We start from the raw sequence: 23,852 nt of genomic DNA on the forward strand, positions 1-23,852 counted from the left end.
CATTCCAAGAGTTTTCTTCCCCATTTTAGGTGAATACTGGCACGTATTGTATCGTTCATCTCAGGCCATAGGCACAAAAGTTGTGTGTCAGTGTCCGTCATGATCTTGGCACGGGCAGTTCTTCCTGACTAAGGAGACACTCTTTAGCCACGAAGAATCTCACAAACGGAGAGTGAAGGGCACATTTTTAAGGAGGTTGATGAGATTTTTACACCAAAGATCTGATCTCCTAGAAGAGAGAAGGAACAAGAGGAAGAAATAGACTCAGGGCAGAAATTCAGAGCCAGGCTGGACCTCTTTGCACGTTTTCCAAGCTAATGTAAAAACCAAAAAGAAGCACTGCCATTTGGAGAGTGAGGGTGCTGTGTAACACCACTCCGAGCATCTGTGCTTTCTCCCTGCAGCCTGTCTTCCAAACTTCAAGGCACTCAAGGCAAATGAACCAAAAAAAAAAAGGACTTAGAATCCAAACTGATTTGTTAAGCTGGGTTCATCCTAGGCACACAATGCAGTCACATGGATTTAGCTGTGGAGCTGGCGTCTGTCTGGCGGCACGACTTTGCATAAGCCAGAGTAGACATACCATAACTCAGGAAAGAGAATAAATCTCTGAAGCCCTCTTTAGCAAAACACAGAGGTATTTCTGTAACTATCTGGGCATCAGCCTAACTGGATTGCAAAGTTCTCTTGCACCTTGTTACAGTTAGGATCCAGCAGGCCCTTTGGGATGTGTTTTACCTGCCAACTTCAGTGGGGTCACAGCTGTGGTGAGGTCACCTTATGCCTGAGGGCACAAGGAGCTTGGGGATGCTCCATGCATTTTGTTCTAGACTGGGAATGCATGAGAGGGCATCTGTGCTGTTTAAAAGTGAGTGAATTCAGCTGAGTAATGTGCATTTACCACAATATTGTGCCTGTTTGCTTCGATAGCATGGGCAAATTCTGTTTGCAGGCAACCTAGTGGAGTAGAGGCAGCTGGTTACTGACAGGACCAAAGATCTGCTGGGAGAAAGGAGGCTCTGGGATAAATTTCCCCTTGTGTTAATCACTGCAAACAAACACTGCTTCTGAGAGACAAAAGGGTTGAGGGAAGCATTTTTTATAGACATCATGAAGATTATGTATTCAAACAAAAGAGCAGAGTCAGCTTTTCTGCCCTGAAAATGGCCCAGGTTCAGCAGGAGTCCACAGGAGAGTACAAGTGTGCATGTATTCAGGCAAAAGACTGAAAAATCTCTTGGGTTTGTTGGATGCAAATAGAGAAGTCTTCAGACCAGTCACATAAACAACAAAACTCTCTGGGAAACAGCACTGTATAATGCAAATCAAAACCATACACTTCAACTCAAGGCAGCTTTTAGTTTGTTTCTGCAATATTGCTTAAGGGATTATTTTGTTTTGCCACTGTATTGGCACTCCTTATCTTTGGTCTTAGTTTTCTCTGTGAACACAGCTCGGACAGCAGACTAAAACTGTGTGAGATCACACCCCCAGGGAGAATTCTACCATTTGGGAGCAAGGGCACCAGAGGGATGAATGGTAACGCTGAGAGCACAGGAGGGCGATAAGAAGAAACACTCAGTCTAGTACAGGATGAGATTGTCCAGCACAGAAGAAAGGATGAATGTAAGAAACAACTTTTCATTGCAACAGCTGCAAAGGAAACAGAGTGAAGAAGTTAGGAGTTAAGACAGTGTGGAAAGCAGATGAAACACAAAGTATGGTGTATAGTCTGAAACATCACGATTTTGCCTTATATGAAGAAATCTTTCCCTGTAAATTCTTCTTAAAAGTTGGAATACTGTGTTGACTGCAGCTCAAGCAGCCCAAATCCCTTCTGTCTGTACACAGTAGGGACCTGTGAAAAATAGATCTGGATGATGTTTCCAAAAATGTAAGCCTAGGCCATTTGTAATGGTGTGCTTACAAAGGATAGAGAGAAACCTAAAAGCTCATCTCAGAAACCTAAGGCCCACTGTTACCTCTCTTTGTTTAAAACAGTTGAGGCAAATCTTGCCAACAAAATTCCTTTTAACTGCTCAAAAGTTTGCAGGCTTCAGGCTATATTCAGGTGTTATGGTCATAAGGACAGACTTCCTTTGTTATTTCCTTAGAATTAATGGCAAGTAGAAAGAGAGTTAGTTCCAGACTTCATCCTAAGAGACTTGCCCCACCTTCATCTAAAAACTTTTGGAGACTTGATGGGGTGCTTGGTGCCATGGGTTAGTTGTTTAGGTGGGTTGGATTGGTTGATGGGTTGGACATGATGATCTTGAAGGTCTCTTCCAACCTGGTCCATTCTATTCTATCTCCCTTTTTTCAGTTAGAGATAGCAAGTTTCCTTGTTTCAGCTTGAGCAGAAACTGCCACAACTTACTTTTCTCAGGGCATTTCAACTGGCAACTTGCCATTTGAGCTGAATGGAAAACTGAAGTGAATGGATAAAAAGAGCTAAACCTTTGAGGGCCACTAAACTGGAGGGAACAAGGGAAGGGTGCACAGTCAGCACTTCTCAGATGGAGCCCTTGGTCAGCCTGGCTGACTCTTTGCCATCAATGACAGGAGAGATCAAGGAATAGTCAGCTACTATCTTCTAAATATACCACAGCATGGTAAGCTGAAATAAGCTTCACGTAAAGCGAGCAAGCAGGCCCCAAATAGCCTAGAAACTGTGATGGACTTCACACACAGAATGGTGTGTTTTAAAAGAAATCCTGAATGAGCTTTCACAGCCACTTCTCAAAGGTTAGCTTCTGTAAACTGCAGCAAAGCAGAAGTCAGAGTTAGCTATCTTCCTGCAGCAGATGATTTCACCCACAATTAAACGCAGGTGCAGACCAACTGATTATGTGCTTATCATGTCTAAAAATGGTAAAGATGCAGGCATAATTATTTGCATCCCTAGTTCTTAATCCACTGAAGGTCACACAGAACATAGGCCTGAAACTCAAGTCATCAGGTGATGCTAGATATTGCCGTTTCCACCCCCCCTACTGAAAGCCAAGTGTGACATTAATGCTAGAAAGCCTGCAAAACAGGATCAAATGAGATGAGAAACAAGAGTGCATCTGTACCATCTATCTGTCTCAAGCTTTATTGCAAAGTGTTGTTTCCCAGAGACATATCTTTTTTTCTGAGAGGAAAACCAGTATCTCAAAACAATAAATCTGATCAGTCAGATAGTCCAGCTTTGACCTTTTACCATCAACAGGGAGGTGGAATTGCTATTGCTTTAAGCTTACTGGTGCAGTTATTGACTGGGGGTAATTGGTCAAGAGTCATTTGTAGTCAGGCTCAAATTTTTAGCACTAAATCAGAGAGTCTATATTGAAATCACAATAATTCATCTTCCTGGAGAATGGCTTCAAGAGTAGAGGCTTGCTTAGGTGTGATTCTACAGACAAATGCTTGGCTTAAAACATCACCAGCTGTATTTGAAAATGGCAATAACTGGTTTTCACTTTATGAAAAGCAAAGAGCAGCTTTCCCTGTCCCTGGGGGTAGAAGTGGCCTTTGAGCCATTCACCCAAGGGGTAAATGAGTAGAGAGAAGGAAAAGGAACCATTAGTAGCTGGAGAGTGCATGATTTATGTTTTCTTAACCACAATTAAGTCTCTGGCCAGAACTGGCTCATACCATTTCCCTTCACACAGGCACAGACCTCACTATTTAATTTTCTTTTCAATGAAAATGAAATGCTTACCTTACCAAAACATATGCCTTAAATAAGTAAGGTCTTCTGCCACAGCCTTTGGAAAAGTAATGGAGGAAGAAGTGGTTTGCAAAACACTGGCTAGGGAGCTGTGGGCTCTGTCAGCACACAGATCTTTTATTTTCATTCCTCCTTATTTAGTGATATGTGAGCTGTAGCAAAATGAAGTTTGGTCTACTGCAAAAAGAGCCTAGTGACATTTTTCCCCTCTGTGAGTTCAGTTTACTTACTGGAGTGAAGGGTCTCACTTGCTTCTTTCACTAATGGATTCAGTGGGCAAAATGCAGTCATTACCCTAGCACTGACTGGAGGGGCCTGCACAAATCACTCATCCCTGATGATTTGATTTACAGCAGTCCCCATGAGTTTTGTTCAGTGGTGTCACATAGGAATGCACAACATAACACCAGAGGTGTAGTGCCTTCAGACCTGAGTGGTGCTCATAGAACATGGGTCTTGCGCTAGATCTGGGGTCACACACGGTCACGGGGAGCCAAAATGGGATGCATTTGAAGGGACTTCCTGTCAGTGCATTTGCCCTGCTTCCGTGTGATCTGTTGAAGAGCATTTGAATCTCAGAAGTACTCCTATTTGGTTGACCTAGTCAAATAAAAACACTGACTCCAATTCCATGGATTATTGGTTTTACTTTTTTGACTAGTTAACCTGGTTTCTTCCACTCTAGCTAAAATGTCAGCTAGCAAAAATTACTTGTTCTGAAAGGTAAACTTCAAGGTAAAGAGGTAAAGCACATTTCTGTCCCCATGCTTTTATTTTGTCTAGACTTTGGAAATATGTGGGTACTATGTGCTAGAGATTGGGTCTTCTGTGGTTCATGCATTTCAGTTGTTCCATCTGTCAGACCATCTGCCTCCCAATGACCCCATTTCTTTCTCCCCCCCCAATGTGTATTACAGGTTCATACGTTTCGAGGTCCACACTGGTGTGAATACTGCGCCAACTTCATGTGGGGTCTCATCGCTCAGGGAGTGAGGTGTTCAGGTAGCCCTTTGACACTTTCTCTCCTTCTCTTGAAATTCTCTGACATCTCTCTCACTTCTAGGGATTACTTTACAGAACAAGACAAGAATTTTGTAATGTGGTGGGTTGAAATTTCACACTCCCCCCAACATTAAATTTGCCAGACCAGCTCAGCTGGAAGCAAATGAAAGCTGTACCGACAGGCAAGACTACAATCTACCATGGAATGCAATGACTATGTACAAAATACACAGGATTCACTATATTTACAGGTATTTACAACGAATAAACAGCACAAGAACCTGCCTGGCCAAGGACCAGGGGAAGCTACTAGCTTCTCCCTCCCTGCCTCCTCCTTACACCCCTGTACAAAAGGGACAAGAGACAGAAGCAGGGGAGTTAATACCAGTCTCAACAAAACAGTGCAGCCAAGGTCCAGCAGAAGCAAGTTAGTATCTCCCAGCCCCAGGAAGCGAGGAGAGAGAGAGAGATTATTTACCAAACTAATTCTTATGGTAGAAAACTCTCCAATGGGATTGTTTAGAACTATCTATCTTTTCCTTTTTACACCCAATAGTGATTTGTTGAATACATTTTGTTCAAGATCTGTGGAAAAAATGTAAAGGTATAGCCTAAAACCACCACAAGAAGTTATAGGATTGTTGTATTCTCTCTGCTACCCACTGGCTAGCTTAGAAATGAAGCAACCAGCCCTTCCTTCACTGCTGAGGGTGACGTCCTTTCGGTACCTTGGTTGCATGTGTGTCTTGGTGTATACTGTAAGAATTGATCTCTAAGTTAACTTATCCCTGAACACCGTAAGAAACAAGCCCTGGAAGTGGCAAAGCCAAACAGCAGCTAGGCTTCATAACTCATCCTTTTGACACCAGTTGCTGAGAAGTTCTTTTAGTCTGCAAAAACAGTCACCTGTTCCTTATAAAAATGGCATGTGTTGCTGCAAGCCTCAAGGATCCCAGCTCCAGGGAATACAAAAGAGATGACCTTCATTTTCCTAGAAGGATTTGTTTCCTGGTGCCTTCATAACTGTGTTAGCATTTGAATAGTGCTTTAATTGTTGTAAATTTGTTTGTTCTTTTGGGGGAAATAATCATCTTGGAAAGCTGCAATAATCATCACCCCATGAGCTTTTGGATTCAGCAGGGGGAAGAGTGTTTTGTGCATTGCAAATGGGGTTTCATAACTTCTTTCTACAGTCCTTTCCATGTCTCACCTGAATATGCTTCTGCCTTACTTCTCCCTGCCCTGACCTGCAGACATTCCTCATGTTAGAGTGGCACCAAACACATCCACCTCCTGATATCTGCCTTTCAGGGGGATAGAGGAGGTGGTTGTTACCTACAACTTAGACTGCAAATGATCTCTGGGGGTTCCTTCCAACCTCTAATGTACTGTGACACTGTAGACTCAATCATCACAGTACCAATCCCACTGCCCAAGCAGGATCACTTAGGGTAGTCTGCACAGGAATGCATCCTGGTGAGTTTTGAATGTCTCCAGAGAAGACTCCACAACCTCTCTGGGCAGCCTGTTCCAGTGCTCTGTCATCCTCACTGTAAAGAAGTTTCTCCTCATGTCGAGGTGGAATTGTTAGGGTTGGAAGGGACCTCAAGGATCATCCAGTTCCAACCTCCCTGCCATGGGCAGGGACACCTCACACTATATCAGGTTGCTCAGAGCCACATCCAGCCTGGCCTTAAAAACCTCCAGGGATGAGGCTTCCACCACCTCTCTGGGCAACCTGTGCCAGTGTCTCACCACCCTCATGGTGAGGAATTTCTTCCTAACATCCAATCTGAATCTACCCACTGACAGTTTTGCTCCATTCCCCTTAGCCCTATCCCTATGAAAATCCCTTTCCTAAATGCACCAGTTTAGTGTAAGTGCAGTTTCAGCTACTGCTGCAGCTTGTCTGCCTGTAGACAAATAACAGAAGCACAGAGAATGTAAGAAGGACATTAAAAAACCCCAGGAAAATGAACAGGAATTTGCTTTTCAAGCTATTTGATCTTAAACACAAGTGTGCAAAGCCTGACCTCACTAATGCATAGTGCTGCACTTGTTCACATGCATAAAATATTCAACTTATTAAAAGGCTTATTTATTTAGTATGAAACACAATCTTCTCCCTCATTAAATTACCAACATCTCACTCTAGACAGATGCAGTGGGGATGGAACTTCACATGCACAGAGAACAGCACTGAAAACAATACAGGGAGGCTCCTAACTGCAGCTGCTCCCATTTGTTTTTGCAGCACAGTAATGCATTATACAGTAATAACTGTGTGGAGAAATACACAACACCCAACCCCACTAAATGTGTAGGTGTGTTTGTATTGATTATATGATTTTGCTTGATTAATATTTTAGAGAGAGTAACACTGAAAATATGCTTCCAGTGTGGTGGGTTGAAATTGCCTCCCAACTAATCTGAGAGGATTACCCCCTCAAAATAAAACTGCCAGACCAGCTCAGTTGGAAGCAAATGAAGCTGTATTCACCAGCACAACTGCAACCTAGAAATAGGAAATGCAATGAATATGTACAGAGTAGATAATATTTACATGGATTTACAATTTATAAACAACACAAGAACCCCCCTGGACATAAGCAGGGGGCCACCAATAGCTTCCCCTTCTCCACCCCCCTGTACAAGGGAAAAGAGAAAAGCAGAGAGTAGCTTGGTAGTTCTAAGCCACAAGAAGAACGCAGCTAAGGTCAGCAACAGCCAAGCAAAAGCTACCAGCTGGTATCTGCTAGAGCAGTGAGATGAGAAAGATGAAAAGTTAGTTTATACAGCTAACTTTATGTTAGTTTTCAGCCCAAGGGGATTATTTTTCTCTTGCATCCAAAGGTAATTTGTTTACATTCTACCACTTTCACTCAAGATCTGTGGGAAAATTCCTAGGCATCAGCCTGAAGCTGCCACATTCAGGTGGCAAACCAAGGTTAAAAAGGCACTAAGTGACTTGGCAGTGTGATGCTATTAGCCATGTTATCTCCATCCGTGATGGGTGTTACTGGGAAGGCATTAAAACAGGAATCAGAGTTCTGTGAGCTGATGTAACTCATGATGGTAGTGTTTGCTTTACTGAGGCTGAATGTTTGACTCTATTAGAAAACTTCAATTTGGGGGAAATCAAGCAGTGTTAATAGAAACCCACTTGTGAAGGCAAGTACTAGGATTTGACTGTGAAGTAAGCCACCAAGAACTGTTTGTAAAATGAATCACTTTTTGATGTCATGCCTTTCACAGCATTTTATGTGCCTAAACTGACCTACAGACTAAACAAAGAGCATACTTTAGTCACCAGTGAAGTGATGAGACAGGGACAGGGAGGCTGCTGATGTGGCAGAGCAAGCCAAAATGCAACGCTGCAGGAATGTGGAAGGGGAAGAGGCATGCTAGCTCAAACTCCTGGCCAAGTTTGAGTGATCAGCTGAATCTTAGGTGCTTCATCCATGAGCTCAGCCAGCAGAAGACAGACATTACTGTGATTCTGTGATTACTGTGTTAAATTCATAACAGGCTGAACAGAAATACCCAGAAGCTAAGTCCCACACATTCAAATGCAACACCTAGAGCTATGTGTCTAGCAGTGAACTGACCTGGCCTGCAACACTGGCCACCTCCAGATCAGGGGGGTGTGAGGACCCTGCAGAGCTTTCATAGCTTTGTAACAGTTCTGCTGGAGTTCACTTGGCTCACTGGAAACTTTTTTACAGATTTCTCTATCCATCCTTCTCATCTACCTCTTTGCTGACTGACTGATGAGGAAGTTACACCCCTTGCTTGATGTGGCCCAAGGAAACACATTGTTAGAAAATACCTGTTGGCAATGGTATTAAGTACTCCAGGTTAGGGGTTGCCCTGCTGGAAGGCAGCTCCATGGAGAAAGACCTTGGAGTCCTAGTGGGTGGCAAGTTCTTCATGGGACAGCAATGTGAGCAGTGTGCCCTTGTGGCCAAGAAGGTAAATGGTATCACAGTATCACAGTATAACTAAGGTTGGAAGAGACCCCAAGGATCATCAAGTCCAACCTGTCCCAACAGACCTCACGACTAGACCATAATGGTATCCTGGGGTGCATCAAGAACAGTGTGTCCAGCAGGGCTAGGAAGGTTCTTCTCCCCCTCTACTCTGCCCTGGTGGGACCACACCTTAAATACTGTGTCCAGTTTTGGGCTCCCCACTTCAAGAGAGACAGAGACCTGCTGGAGAGAATCCAATGGAGAGCCACAAGGATGATTAGGGGACTTGAGTCTGGAGAAGACTGAGGGGATCTGATCAATGTCTATCAATATCTGAGGGCTGGGTGTCAAGTGGAGGGGGCCAAGCTTTTTTTGGTGGTGTGCAGTAATAAGCCAAGGAAGAACAGGTACAAGTTTGAACATAGAAGATTTCACCTCAACATGAGGAGAAACTTCTTTACAGTGAGGGTGACGGAGCACTGGAACAGGCTGCCCAGAGAGTTGTAGAGTCTCCTTCTCCGGACACATTCAAAACCCACCTGGCTGCATTCCTGTGCAGACTACCCTGGGTGACCCCGCTTTGGCAGTGGGGTTGGACTCACTGGATGTCTGGGGGCTCCTTCCAACCTCTAATGCGCTGTGACACTGTGGCACTGTGATACTTAACCTGGCTAACTTTGTTCACAGACTGCGGGTTGAACGTCCATAAGCAGTGCTCCAAATACGTGCCCAACGACTGCCAGCCAGACCTGAAGAGGATAAAGCGAGTCTACTGCTGTGACCTCACCACACTAGTGAAAGCCCACAACACCCAGAGGCCGATGGTGGTAGACTCCTGCATCCGAGAGATCGAAGCAAGAGGTTTGTGCGCTTAGGAGAGCGGCAGGCGCAGCAGAAACCAAGATGACTTGAATTACGTGCTAAGATAGGACAGGGTGGCATGCTCGTGCACCTGGAAGACAGGGTGAGAGAAGGGTTTTTTGAGTGTAGGTGATACATTGCTTTGCATCAGCTAGTGAAATTAAATCATGGCATTTCATAATGCAATTTCCTGTAATGCCTTCTGGAAGCATGTCAGAGCCTGCATTACATGACACTTGTGAACGGGGTGAACGTTAAAGTGAGCTGTAAGTTCATGTTTATGTGTCTCTTTCATTACTTGCTTTTTATGTACAAAGGGGCACTTCCAGTTTCAGAGCAATCAGCTCAAATAAATAACCTTTCTGGACGTTTTGGGCAAAAGACAGAAGTGCCTCAGACAAGTGAGGTCACAGGCTGTGGTGTTTTGTGGCCGGTCACAAACTACACAAGCTTTCATGCAAGCTTCAGCCTGAAGAAGAGGAGGCTCCAGGGAGACCTTATAGCAGCCTGCCAGTACCTGAAGGGGGCCTACAGGAAGGATGGAGAGAGACTGTTAACAAAGGCCTGCAGTGACAGGACAAGGGGCAATGGCTTCAAACTAGAGAAGAGCAGATTTAGATTGGATGTTAGGAACAAGTTCTTCACTATGAGGGTGGTGGAACACTGGAACAGGTTGCCCAGGGAGGTGGTTGAGGCTCCTTCCCTGGAGATATTCGAGTTGAGGCTGGATGAGGCCCTGGGCAGCCTGATCCAGTTGGGGATGTCCCTGCTGAGTGCAGGGAGGTTGGACTGGATGACCTTTGGTGGTCCCTTCCAGCCTGGACCATTCAATGATTCTATGATTCTGTGATTCTATGATGGTCAGCTACTGACTGGTGAGTACCACGGCTCAGGCAGAGTGTCACAGCCAGATCTCCAGCTTGTGACAATTTTTGGTACCCAAGCACATGCCAGGTGGAAGAAATACAGTCTCCTCTCCAACACAGCAAAGTAACCATCACATCATTTTTGCATTAGACAGTCAATGTGTATGTCACACCACCCCAAAAAGCCAAATTTCCCTGTTAGTCATAGCTTCAACACAGGAATCTCATCATGTTGAATTCATGGCATCCCAGTAATCTGCATGGCAACACACTGATTATAGCTGCAGGGATTTCAAAGACACGTAGCATCTACTGAAATGAAGCAAAGGTTTACAACTAAATCCCCCACACTGCTCTGTAAAGCTCTACCAGGATTATATCTTCATTTCGGGGACAGATAGAATAGTTTGGCCTGAGACAGAAGAGCTTTATGCTGATGATATAGCAGGAAGATAACATTGCAACTGAGATCCAATTTCTTACTTGTACATTTATTGATTAAGATAAAATCTGCTGCCTGCTCTATTTTTTCAGCATCTTTATCTTTCTTTCCTTAGTTGTCACAGAACTATTTAAGACACTGATTTCATTCTTAAGTAAACAAAGTGCACTGGATCTTACAAGGAGGTTAGACTGTGCATAGTCACAATAAGCATTTCTGGAATTAAAATAAATACTGTGTGTGGCTAGCTCTGCCTGCTGGGGCTGCCCTACATTTCATGCTGGTGTGCAGCAGTGTGGGGAGAGTTGTGGCCAAAGAACTGTGGAAGGGATGTATTGACAGGGAGAAGAACAGCATCCATCACATCTGTCAGCTGTGTATAAGTAAAAGCTGGCAGCAAAACTGGGAACAAATGTGCTCATAGGGAAAGGCCATCTCTGACTTGCATTGCTGTTTATCATTAAGCAACTGGTAAAAGGAGAGGAGGCCTCTAAAGCTTTATTAATTATAGCCAAATCCAGGGAAATCTCCCACATAAAATGAGTAAATCATTACAAAATCACGTGCCTCACCATTAGCAAATTGCAGTGGTTTCCCCTAACATAATCAACCTAACAAGAATCAGAAAGTATAAATGCTAGAATAGTTTAATCCTTTAAAAAGCAATTTCCAATTATCTTGAGCCTTCCTCAAAGGCTCCAGAATGTCACCTTGCAATATTTTGCTACACTTCCTAGATCTGTCGCTCTTGCTTTGTGGATTTTAAGCCTAAATATTTGTTGGTCACTGAAGCAAAGTTAACCAAGGATTTCTTTTCCTTTCAGGTTTAAAGTCTGAGGGGCTCTATCGAGTGTCAGGCTTCACTGAGCACATTGAAGATGTGAAAATGGCCTTTGATCGAGGTACACAAGTTTTTTTTTTCAACTCTTAATCTCTTTTTAGCTGAGCTTTCAGGTTCAGGAGCTGCCAGTTCTTTTTGGGTTTGTATTGCTACAGGCTGGGGTCAGAGTGGCTGGAGTGCTGCCAAACAGAGAGAGACCTGGGGGTGCTGATTGACAGCTGGCTGAACATGAGCCAGCAGTGTGCCCAGGTGGCCAAGAAGGCCAATGGCATCCTGGCCTGTATCAAGAACAGTGTGGCCAGCAGGAGCAGGGAAGTCATTGTGCCCCTGTACTCTGCATTGGTTAGGCCACACCTTGAGTGCTGTGTCCAGTTCTGGGCCCCACAGTTTAAGAAGGACATCGAGATACTTGAAGGTGTCCAGAGAGGGGCAACAAGGCTGGGGAGAGGCCTTGAGCACAGCCCTGTGAGGAGAGGCTGAGGGAGCTGGGATTGTTCAGCCTGGAGAAGAGGAGGCTCAGGGGAGACCTTATTGCTGTCTACAACTACCTGAAGGCTGGCTGTAGCCAGGAGGGAGGGTGGTCTTTTCTCTCAGGCCACCAGCACCAGAACAAGAGGACAGAGTCTCAAGCTGCACCAGGGGAAGTTTAGGCTGGAGGTGAGGAGAAAATTCTTCAGAGAAAGTGAGATTGCCCATTGGAATGTGCTGCCCAGGGAGGTGGTGGAGTCACTGTCCCTGGAGGTGTGCAAGAGGGGATTGGACGTGGCACTTGGTGCCATGGTTTAGTCATGAGGTCTGTGGTGAAGGGTGGGACGTGATGATCTTTGAGGTCTCTTCCAACCTTGGTGATTCTGTGATTCTGTGTGATTATATTTGTATTACTGTGGTAATGAAACTGGCATATAAGCAGAAGTGCAGAAAGCAGCCAGTGTTTTCTGAGTTGCTCATCTGTTGTGCTTTTCACAAGAAATCCTATTTCACAGTTGGAAGAAATAATTGTACAGTAATAGTAGACAGAAGGCTAAGTGGATGATTGCTCAGCCTAGCACCACAGCCTAGGCTCCTCATTTAAGTCCAAGCCTAGATAGCACCAGAGAAAAGTTCTCAGTCCTATCTTTAGTGGACTCAGTGCTTTACAATACAATAACCTATTTATGAGTTTAAAAACCAGGAACTCCAACTGGGAAGTTGTTCTGCATGTAGCCCTGTAGAAAACACTGCACAACTGTGCCAGTGATTGCATCTGCACAACAGATGGGAAGGGCATTGAGGAGATGGGTTGTATAACGGACTGGAAAACCAAAATGCTGCCTGATTACCATCCCCCTAGCCCTTCTGAACTGATTTAGCTGATTACTTTGGTTCTGGTTGTACACAGAGTCTTTGCACACAGGAATAATTTTAAATACATCTGTAAGTGGGTGCAGAGTGTGGCCTTCATCAACAGAAACCTCATTCTCAAGTACATTCAAGAAGTTACATAAATGTTCTTCTCCTATGCCACAGTGTTTTCCTTCTTCCTTCATTTTTTCAGGTGTTAACCTCTGCCATATTAGGGAATAGCCCATGGGTTTGAGGCAGGTCCTGGTCAAGTCAGAAAGTCAGGCTGGAAGTCAGGGTACTGACCAGGAGGGTGCCTGGCCAGACACAGGCATGGCCACAATGCAGCTTGATACAGTTATGATGTTTTTCAGGCAGGGACTGAGAGCCACAGGATCCCACAGGCAGGAGGTGTTGGGGCTCCAGGGGAGGCTGGGCAGAGCCTGCAAGGTCTGTGGGTTTCAATTACTGTGCCTGAATACTTTTCTGTTTGGAGATAGTTTGTCATGCAGATGTCACTGGCAAAGAAAGTCTGACTAGGAATTTGCTTTCAAGGTATAACCAAATAGCCTTTCAAAAATGATAAATCATTTAAAATGTGGTGGAGGTGGCAGTTGTGAATATATGCATACATGGATCAGCCATGATCTGGGTGAAAGAGATGCACAGTGACATGCCTACTGTCATAGGAGGACCCATGCTGCAGATGTGCCACATGAAGTACTACTGATGAAAGGGCCACAGTCCCCATAGGTCCCAGTGCTTCCTGCAGGTACATCTGGCCTGTGTGTTAATTCTGCTCTAAGTGTATTAGCCTGAGTGAAGCCCAGAAGAAGCACAAGCTGAAGAGGGAAGAGTTTGATAAAAGCAGATGAAAATTTATGTCTGTGCATGACTGCAATACTGCTGCAGTTGTAGTTCCTTTGCAGATGCTTTGAACCATAGGAGCCAGTTCAGTTTTACAGACAGCATATCTTTTATTATTGTCTATATTTGTGGCATAATCTCATGGCAATACACACCTGAATTAGACACACAGCAAGTAAGAAAGGGTGATGTACTGGCAAAGAAAGAGCACCTAGGAACAGGAAGAGTAAGGTCACTAGGCAGTATCAAATGTCCAAAGGAAAAGAAAACAAAACCCCATGGATAAATGTGGAAGCAGCAAAAGCAAGAACAGTGCTTGCCTACAAAGGCTTTGAGGAAAACTTTGAGGATAAATTGATAAAAAAGCTGTGTCTTCATTTGCTTTTAACAATCTCATGAGGGAAGAGGGCTAAGAAAGGAGTGTTGCCGTGAGGAATGCTAGAAGCAGCAGAACAAAACCTTGTTATGAGAGCTGCATGCTTAGAGTCCTGCTGAAACTAGAAACTAAGAACTTGGAAAACTTTGCAGGTTTGAGTGTTTTCTTCCTCAATTGAGATGGAAAAGCAGAAGGAGATGGGGATTTTTGCAGGAAGGGAATCACAGGCAAAACAAATGTTGTGTTCTGACGTGTGGGCTGTGCAGCCACAAGGTGGTTGTCAGCTGGCAGAAGGTTGAATTGGCAAGGCATTTCCAACATGACAGCTCAGAGCTTGCTTCCCTGCCAAAGCCAGGTTTACTGAGATGGGGACCCCACCCTCTTGCTTTGCATCCCAGCCCCACAGGTAGGAACATCTGCTGTCCGGTTACCCCTGCTTAGTCCTAGAAACCAAAGCAGCAGGCAGTGGACAATCCCAAGGATGTGGAATGCCCCAGATCTCTGTCCCAGGTGACAGAGCTAGGAGAGCTAGGAACTGAGAGCCAGATGGCAGGTCTTACCTCCAGCAATGCCTGGAAGGTTTTTTTGTTCAAATTTCATTTCCAGCCCAGAAAGTGAAGTCTGTGGGAGTTGTACAGAGCTGTAACTTCCACATTCTAGCAAAAAGAGGGAGGCAAAAATCAACAAAAAAGGAAAACTCGTGTCTGAAATACTACATATGGAAAATTCCTGAGCAGTTCTGTTCCACAGATAAGTGTTGCAGCAGTAACAGCCATATCTGTGGCCACATCACTATCACAGACATCTCTGCAGCACACTGCATAGCAGAAGGTTAATGTGTTTTAAAAGAGTTAGTTGTCAAGTAGGAAGCTAGGAGCGAGGGTATGAACCAGAGAAGAGGGCTCTTTAATGGGCAGTCTTGGCACAATACTCCTAGAGGATGTACAGTAACCAGGAATAAATTGAGTTTTACAATTTAAAGACTATTTCTTAAACATCTGAAAGCAAGTCTCTGAAATAAGCTTCTGGCAAGAGTGGGAGTAAAAACCTTAACTAGTTTTAAAATGGCAGTGGAGGGGTTATAGGGGTTATAGAGCGTGGTTTGTGCGCTAGCAGAGCACTGCACTCTGGCGTTACAGAGGTCCCTCCCTGCCCATGGTTTCCCAGTCAGTTCCCAGGCACCTGGCTAGAACGCCAGAAGGCTTCAGCATCTCTGCAAACACAGCTTGTAAGAAATGGGTTTGAAAACAACCAAGCAAAGAGTCTTCTGATTTTAATGCACAGGATGCAGCCTTCAAAAAATGCCATCAGGTTTTCTGTTTTCCCAAGCTCTCTGTCAAGCCACAGGAGCCAGAAGACAGGGATGAGGCACAGGGGCTGGCTCAGCTGGAGAAACCTCTCCTGCTGATCTCATGTGCAGCTGAAGGGGTGCAAGGAAGAGAAGCCAGCCCTCCCTCTGACTAACTCTGCCTTGCCAAAGGGACACTCACTTGCCTTTTTTTTAAACAAAGAATTATAGCAAGAACAGAAAAGTAAAGGCAGGTTTGAAAGTGAACATCTCAGGAAGAGAATGGTATCCCACAGAACATTATCTGGGTCCAATGAAGCTGCAGTAGATGGTTTTAAAACAGGGAGAAGCTGATCCTCATCTGATTTAAACGAAGGCTCCCTCCCAAAGCCAAAGCAGTGTAAATACTCCTACTGTAAATTAGCGTTAGGCTTTCTGTGGCACTGACAATGTTCCGTTTGAGAGGGCTTTGTAACAAGAAGGAGGGGAATAATGTGGATTTATTTAATCTGGTGAATGTTGGTGCTGTAGAATGACAGTTGCTCCCTGTCAGTATTGTTGAGCTGTGGCGTTGTGGCATCCAGAGAACTCTCATTGTGCGCTTTACCCACAGAGCTGCCATTGTCACCAGCGCATTCTGTCCCCCCCCTGCTTGTTTGTATGGCTGGCTGGTACAATACACTTGATAAAAAATATTGTGCTGTTAAATGTTACATGAGTACTTAGAGGCATCCTAACTCATACCCACTCTTTGGCCAGTGTAGCTGAAAACCTGGCACATGCCAAACCCAAGCAAAACCACAAAGAAACATGTCAGAGTGGCAGAGGTTATGCAATGAAAACAAAGCGTTAAGGGATAAGGAGCTTAAGTAAAAATCTAATTCAGTGTTCAGAAAGCATAGCTGAGGCCCTAAGAATGCAATACTTACTCCATTTCATTCTCTGATCAACTATTGATACATTTCTATGGCACCCAAAGTCAGCTGAAAGCTTTAAGGAACAGAATAAAGACTCTCTTTGTCTTGAGATAATTCGAACTTCAACATAATGCAACAAACTCCATTGAGAGCCAAAGGAGCGAGGAAAGAGAAATGACAGGGTTTGGGTAGGATTAGATTTGCAAAGCTGAAATGAACTACTTGTTTGCAATCCAAATTCTAACATAAATAAATAAATAATGTTGTATTCACATGTGGCCACTGCAGTGATGCTGAAAATACTAATTATAACCTGAGGAAAGTTACTGTATTGAAGAGTGGGGAAAATGATTGTGGTAATGCAGAAGGTACCACATAAAACAGATGTAGTCCATATAGTATTGCTGCTGCAGAGCATTCTCTCTTAACTGTGCATCATGATTTTACTGACAGTTAATTAACTTTTCCCTCTTAATGCTTTGAAGGGATGTTTAAATAAAAACACAAATCCAGGAATCTGGCGAGGATAGGACATAATTGCAGCCTGCCACGGGCCTTCAATTGCTGAAACTGCAAAGACAGACAAAATAAAACAATAGAAAAGAAAAAGGAAACAAAAGGCAAGTCAGAATTTACCAAAGGAAAATAAAAGTCTACCTTCCCCTACACAGCCACTGCAGAAATGTGTAGAATGGCATGGAATGGCATGGAGTGGAGTGGAGTGGAGTGGAGTGGAGTGGAGTGGAGTGGAGTGGAGTGGAGTGGAGTGGAGTGGAGTGGAATGGAGTGGAGTGGAATGGAATGGAATGGAATGGAATGGAATGGAATGGAATGGAATGGAATGGAATGGAATGGAATGGAATAGAATAGAATAGAATAGAATAGAATAGAATAGAATAGAATAGAATAGAATTGAATTGAATTGAATTGAATTGAATTGAATTAACCAGGTTGGAAAAGACCTTTGAGATCATCCAGTCCAACCTATCACCCAACACCATCTAATCAACTAAACCATGGCACCAAGCGCCTCATCCAGTCTCTTCTTAAACACCTCCCATGATGGTGACTCCACCACCTCCCTAGACAGCCCATTACAACACATATCTAGTTAAAATTCACTTTTAAATTGCCTTCAGTGCATTTCCAGTGGATGTACATTTGTCTCTGAAGTGAAGAGAAAAATCTTTGACTCGGGCATCACAGCATTTTTCCTACAGTAAGCAATGATGTGACTAAGAAGTACATTTGTAGTGCACTGTAGCTGGAAGCCCCTCTAGCTGAAGTATTGCTTTAAGGAAGCATGCTAGGCTGCATTGTGAAAGTACTAAATAAATAACAGTTTCCTTTAGTGTACTGCTGACCTGGATAATAGATGGAAGCCTCTGCTTTGCTCTATCTGTTCTGATGCAGCTCCTGGCTCCTTGGAGGTATCTGTTTTCAGTGAAGCATTCTGAGTGCTCAGTGTCCATCAATTAAATAGAGCTCTCCACACAAAGCTTTACATGACTAATGCTACCCTTCCTGGAATGTGTGGATTAAACAAAAGATTGGGGCAGTGTAAACATCCTCCTAGGGCTTATTGATGCTGTATTAAATTAAATGCTGATGGATGTATTCAGACTGCTCAGCTGCACCAAGAAAGGCTACTTGTTTTAAACACTTAAGCATATAATCTCCTCTTGATGAGAACGTGAAGTGCTATTAGTCTTAAGGAGAATTATGTGCATACATTGGACAAGAGGTGTCCCTTCCAGATTAATGGCATAGCTCTGTATGAAATGTCTACAATCGATATAAACTCTTTTACTCTGCTTTGAAAGCCTTTATCACCATCTTAGACATCATCTATCAAGCACAGCCACTCCTCTGTATCAGGGTATGTCTACAAGTGCTGGTTATTGTGAGACAAGCAAGGCGATGGCTTTACAGCATGTCAGCGACTCAGTGGTAACAGCCCAAGCTTGTGCTTGCACCTTCTGGCAGATACAAGCAAACTCCTCTCTGTTGTTCATACAAGCATAACCTCACATCACCCCACTCACCATATGGTCATAGAATGCTTTGGTTTGGGAGGAACCTTTAAATGTCATCCTGGACAAATCCCTGCAATGAGCAGGGACATCTTCAGCTAGATCAGGTTGCTCAGAGCCCTGTCTGACCTTGTGGACCCTGTCTGCTTCACCTGACCTTGAATGTTTACAGGGTGCTTCTATGACCTCTGTGGGCAAACTGTTCCAGTGTTTTATCACCTCATTGTAAATCATTTCTTCCTCATATCTGGTCTAAATCTACCCTCTTTCAGTTTAAAACCATTACCCCCCATCCTGTCACAACAGGTCCTGCTAGAAAGATTGTTCCCATCTTTTCTCATGGCCCTCCTTTAAATACTGAAAGGCTGCAATAAGGTCTCCCCAGAGCCTTCTCTTCTCCAGGCTGAACCACCCCAGCTCATGTTTTGTGCTTTTCCACTGTTTGGTGCTCCCACCATCAAGGAAAGCACTAATATTGTCACCTGAAAGGACAGCAAGGTACAACTGATCTCAAAGTAGCCTGAGGTAGAGCTGGGGGTTAAATCCAGACAGCCTCAGCCTCTGCTTGGCCAGTGTCCCATGTTTCTACTGGTGGGCCGCCAAGGACAGATCCCAGGTGAGGAGAACAGCATAATTTTTCAGTCTGAGGAAAAATGTGGGTATAAAGGTACTAGGTGGTACAAAACAGATGTAGCAATTTCAACTTGAAAATAACAGTGATCCAGCCCCACTGCTGCCTCTTGTCATTTCACTCCTCGCAAGCCATGCCTTGGTCAAGGGCTTACGAGCAGCACTTGTAAATGTTAAGCCCATGTGATTAAGAGCACTCTGTAATTGAGTTCTGACTAACTGCGTTACAATATGTGGCAAACAAAGTGCATGTCATTTCCCTTGCATAATTCAGCTAGTTACCATTAACAGGTATCCATATTCATTTGACAAATTGCAATCCACCTTTCAGAATAAATTGTACAGCTAAGTGCCACAGCGTGTCTATTTATATTCAGATCTTTGCTATAAATAAGTCAGTCAAATATCTTCAAGACATTAGAGGACATCCAGAAAATAAGGCAGCTTTTTCACTAGCTAATCACTAGAGAGAGGCTGGTGCAGGGCTTGCAAAAGTTGGATGTTTGGTCTGATTTTTCTTACCGCTCTCCTGAGGGTCATTAGAATCATAGAATTGTTAGGGTTGGAAGGCACCTCAAGGAGCATCCAGTTCCAACCCCACTGCCATGGGCAGGGACACCTCATACTAGATCAGGTTGCTCAGATCCACATCCAGCCTGGCCTTAAAAACCTTCAGGGATAAGGCTTCTACAGCCTCCCTGGGCAACCTGTTCCAGTGTCTCACCACTCTCATGGGGAAGAACTTCTTCCTAATATCCAATCTCAGTCTACCCATTTCTATTTTTTTTTCCACTCCCCCTAGTCCTATCATTACCTGGCACCCTAAAAAGTCTGTCCCCAGCTTTATTGTAGGCCCCCTTCAGTTACTGGAAGGCCACAAGAAGGTCTCCTCAGAGCCTTCTCTTCTCCAGACTGACTAGCCCCCAACTCCCTCAGTCTGTCCTCATAGCAGAGGAGCTCCAGCCCTCTGATTATGCTCATGGCCCTTCTCTGGACACACTCCAGCACGTCCAGATCCTTCCTGTAACAGGGGCTCCAGAACTGGACACAGTACTCCAGGCAGGGTCTCACCAGAGCAGAGTAGAAGGGGAGAATCACCTCCCTCACCCTGCTGGCTGTGCTTCTCTGGATGCAGCCCAGGATGTGGTTGGCTTTCTGGGCTGCAAGTGCACACTGGTGGCTCATGTTGAGCTCCTTACCCACCAGCACCCCCAAGTCCTTTTCATCAGGGCTGCTCTCAAGCCAGTCCCTGCCCAGCCTATATCAGTGCTTGGGATTGCCCCAACCCATTAGAAATTCTTTATGCTTCTGTTTCCTCAAGTGAAAGTGAAAAGGATGGTTCATACTGCTGTGCATTAATCTGCAGTCACAAAATGCAAGGTCAGAACAAGTTGTTAATAGCTTTCTTTTCAGTGAATAAATAGGCCAAATTCATTAAATATATTACTGAGTTTCAATCCAACATGAAAACATTGTGTGTGAGGTGGTACACTGCAGGTGTTGATGTACTCAACAGCCTCTCCAAAAGATGTAAATAAATAATTTATTTTACTGTAAGATAAAGGAACTATCATTCTTCATACACTGAAAAGTTGCTAGCAATATCTTCTCATTTAAGCCTGTGAGATGTTTTCAGGTTGTTTTTTTCTTGTCAGGTCAGACACAATGAATCTGAATTAGAAGCCTAGCTTTGCTGAAGTCAAAATTAGCCTGGTTTCAAAGCAACTTCTTCTCCTCTTCTAGATGGTGACAAGGCTGATATTTCTGCCAGTATTTATCCAGACATAAACATCATTGCTGGAGCACTGAAGCTGTACTTCAGAGACTTACCAATCCCCGTGATCACCTATGACACCTATTCCAAGTTCATAGAGGCAGCAAGTAAGTATTGCATTGTCATCTGCACCAACCTTTAATTACTTTTCCCATCTATAGGGCTGTCCATGTTAAAGAAAAAGAAATAACAGACAATAAACTGGAAGCAAGGGTGCTATTCTCTTCATTATTTCTCTGCCAGACCCTTCTTTCACATGAAACTTTTGTCTGATGGCTGATCAGCTGGAATCATAGAATTGCTAGGGTTGGAAGGGACTTCAAGGATCAGCCAGTTTCAACCCCCCTGCCATGGGCAGGGACCCCTCATTCTAGATCAGGTTGCTCAGAGACACATCCAGCCTGGCCTTAAAAACCTCCAGGGATGAGGCTTCTACCACCTCCCTGGGCAATCTCTTCCAGTGTCTCACCACCCTCATGGGGAAGAACTTCCTCCTAACATCCTGACAATCGGAATCTACCCAATCCATGTTCGTGACTTTAATATTTATCCCTCCAAGCACAGTCAGTGGCTTGTGAATGACACCATAATAAGAAGTGAGCTCTCTGCATTATTGCTGTTTACAAATGTCAAGCCCTATTAACATTAATCTTGTTTGGTGTTTGTACAGAAATCTCCAATCCTGATGAACGACTAGAAGCAATACACGAGGTGCTGATGTTACTCCCTGCTGCTCACTACGAGACACTTAGATACCTAATGATTCATCTCAAAAAGTGAGTTAATTGGCATGCAGGATAGTTCTTGAAGAGCTTAACAATTTTCTGCTTTGAAGGAAAGATATCACCAAAATTACCAATAAAGCTTCCATTACAGCCACTAAAACAGTAATGTCACAACTCAGCAGACAACCTTTGTTTGGATAAATGGATATAAGCTATGCACATATATAGCGTAGATCCTTTTCCTGGCAGATCTGAAGAGTCAGAGATGAGATTTGTCATGTTTCTCTGTGACAGGTAATATCTGAAAAATACTGCAGCAGTAGAGCAGTAGATGCTTCAGAGATGTGCAAGATGTGCTGCAGTATACCCATTGATCAGGCTTTGCTTGTGAAATAGGATAGGATAGGATGGGATGGGATGAGATAGAATAGAATAGAATAGAATAGAATAGAATAGAATAGAATAGAATAGAATAGAATAGAATAGAATAGAATAGAATAGAATAGAATAGAATAGAATAGGAGTAGAGTAGAGTAAAGTAGAGTAGAGTAGAATAGAATAGAGCAGGTTGGAAGAGACCTTCAAGATCATCACGTCCAACCTATCATCCGACACCACCTAATCAACTAAACCGTGCAACCAAGCACCCTATCAAGTCTCCTCCTGAACACCTCCAGTGATGGTGACGCCACCACCTCCCCAGGCAGCCCATTCCAATGGGCAATCACTCTCTCTTGTGCCTCCTCTTACCTCCTGATTTGTCTTGGTGAACAATAACCCTAAAAGGAAAGAGCTGTCTCCTGCAAGTTGTTTGCTCACAGCACAGTTAAGCCAAGAAGCAAGCAGGGCCTATTTTTATACTGCTAGTAAAAGCAACACAGGCCCTCACCAGTTATGTCTCTTGCTTTTAAACACACTCTGCCTCAGTTACTTTAGGAACACATAAGGCACCCAAAAGGCTTCATAGGACCTACAAAATTTTCAAAAGTCCCTAAATTTCATTTCTGAAGGTGACTTGGGTGTGTACTGCCAAGTCTTCCAAGATTACAGGTAGGTAGGTAGGTAGCTAGGAACATTAAGAAATGCTTCAAAGAGGGTGCCTCACCTTCACCTAATTCCAAGCAAAACTCTTTCGCAAACCCGTGCTCGCTCCTCTTTGCTGCTTTGGGTATTGACATGCCTGAGGAAAGCTTCTTTGTTCAGTTTTTAAAGCCTGAAGACTGGCACTGTCATCTCAAAGCAGGCCTTCATTCAAGGAGGCATTGCCCAAGATGTCTCGCGTCTCTCGTTAACGTTTATGGCGCTGTTGGGTAACACCAGAAAAGGGGACAAGGGAGGAATCAAACCACTCACCTTTTATATAGCAATTCCCTGATCTCTGCTTGGTCGTCCTACTGCTTGCAACAGAGTTGCAAATTTCTACTGTTTCCTGGCCTGGATCTGAACTATTCATGACAACTTGGAAATACCTTACCTCATGTGAAATTGTGTCAGAGGGCTTGTGAGAAGCTCATTTCATGCTCAATCAGGTCCTCATTGTGCAGAGACTCTTCCTCATTTTGAACTGGCTCAAGCCATTACAACTGAGTAATTCTTCCTTTCAGTGAGACAGTCTGTGGGCATGCAGGAGTTTTCAGACTGCAGAAATGAGGTGTGCAAGTACCCACCCTTGTCAGTGCCTGTGTACAGACAACTCTGGATGAACCACGCTGGCTTTTAGGAAGGCCTGTGGAGGCTGGAGACAAGTGACCTGCATACAGAATCAGTAATTTCATGTCCCAGCAGCAAATTTTTAATAGACCACTATTGACTTGCCTTCCTTCTCTTTCATGAACAGCCCTTGGTTCAGCTGTTGAGCTGAACTGATGAGACAAAAATAGTCCAAACAGTTGATTAAGCTTTCTCACTCAAATACCTGCAAGTGACACAATTAATTTCCTTCCCAAATTGTAGCTTTCAGCATCTGCATGGAAATCGACTGCATGTCAGTTCCTATAGAGAATCTGTTGGAAAGATCTGAATGCAAATCAGGGAAGGGTCCTTTAGGTTCAGACTATGCTGTTCTGTAGATAAAACATAAAGTCCCAGCTCCAACTCCACAAGGCTCTTCCTGCATGAAGAAAACACGTGGCAGTGTCAAGGGGGTGCCTAGAGGATCACAGCCTTTACATCGGTGCCATTGATCAACAAAAAAGTAACTGCACCGAGCTGTTAAAAGCACAGAAAA

The 23,852-nt window shown here is 44.0% G+C and overlaps 1 protein-coding gene across 1 annotated transcript in view; it reads left to right on the forward strand.

The window, feature by feature from the left end:
• Positions 1 to 23,852, forward strand: part of CHN2 (chimerin 2) — a 204,154-nt gene that overhangs the window by 178,057 nt on the left and 2,245 nt on the right. Inside the window, exons 8-12 of the mRNA XM_054161207.1 lie at positions 4,630 to 4,714; positions 9,373 to 9,546; positions 11,679 to 11,756; positions 20,870 to 21,007; positions 21,571 to 21,676. Of these exons, the coding sequence (XP_054017182.1) occupies positions 4,630 to 4,714; positions 9,373 to 9,546; positions 11,679 to 11,756; positions 20,870 to 21,007; positions 21,571 to 21,676 (581 nt within the window). The remainder of the gene's footprint in view (positions 1 to 4,629; positions 4,715 to 9,372; positions 9,547 to 11,678; positions 11,757 to 20,869; positions 21,008 to 21,570; positions 21,677 to 23,852) is intronic.

The sequence above is a fragment of the Dryobates pubescens genome, chromosome 4 (assembly GCF_014839835.1).
Source record: "Dryobates pubescens isolate bDryPub1 chromosome 4, bDryPub1.pri, whole genome shotgun sequence".
Taxonomy (NCBI): domain Eukaryota; kingdom Metazoa; phylum Chordata; class Aves; order Piciformes; family Picidae; genus Dryobates; species Dryobates pubescens.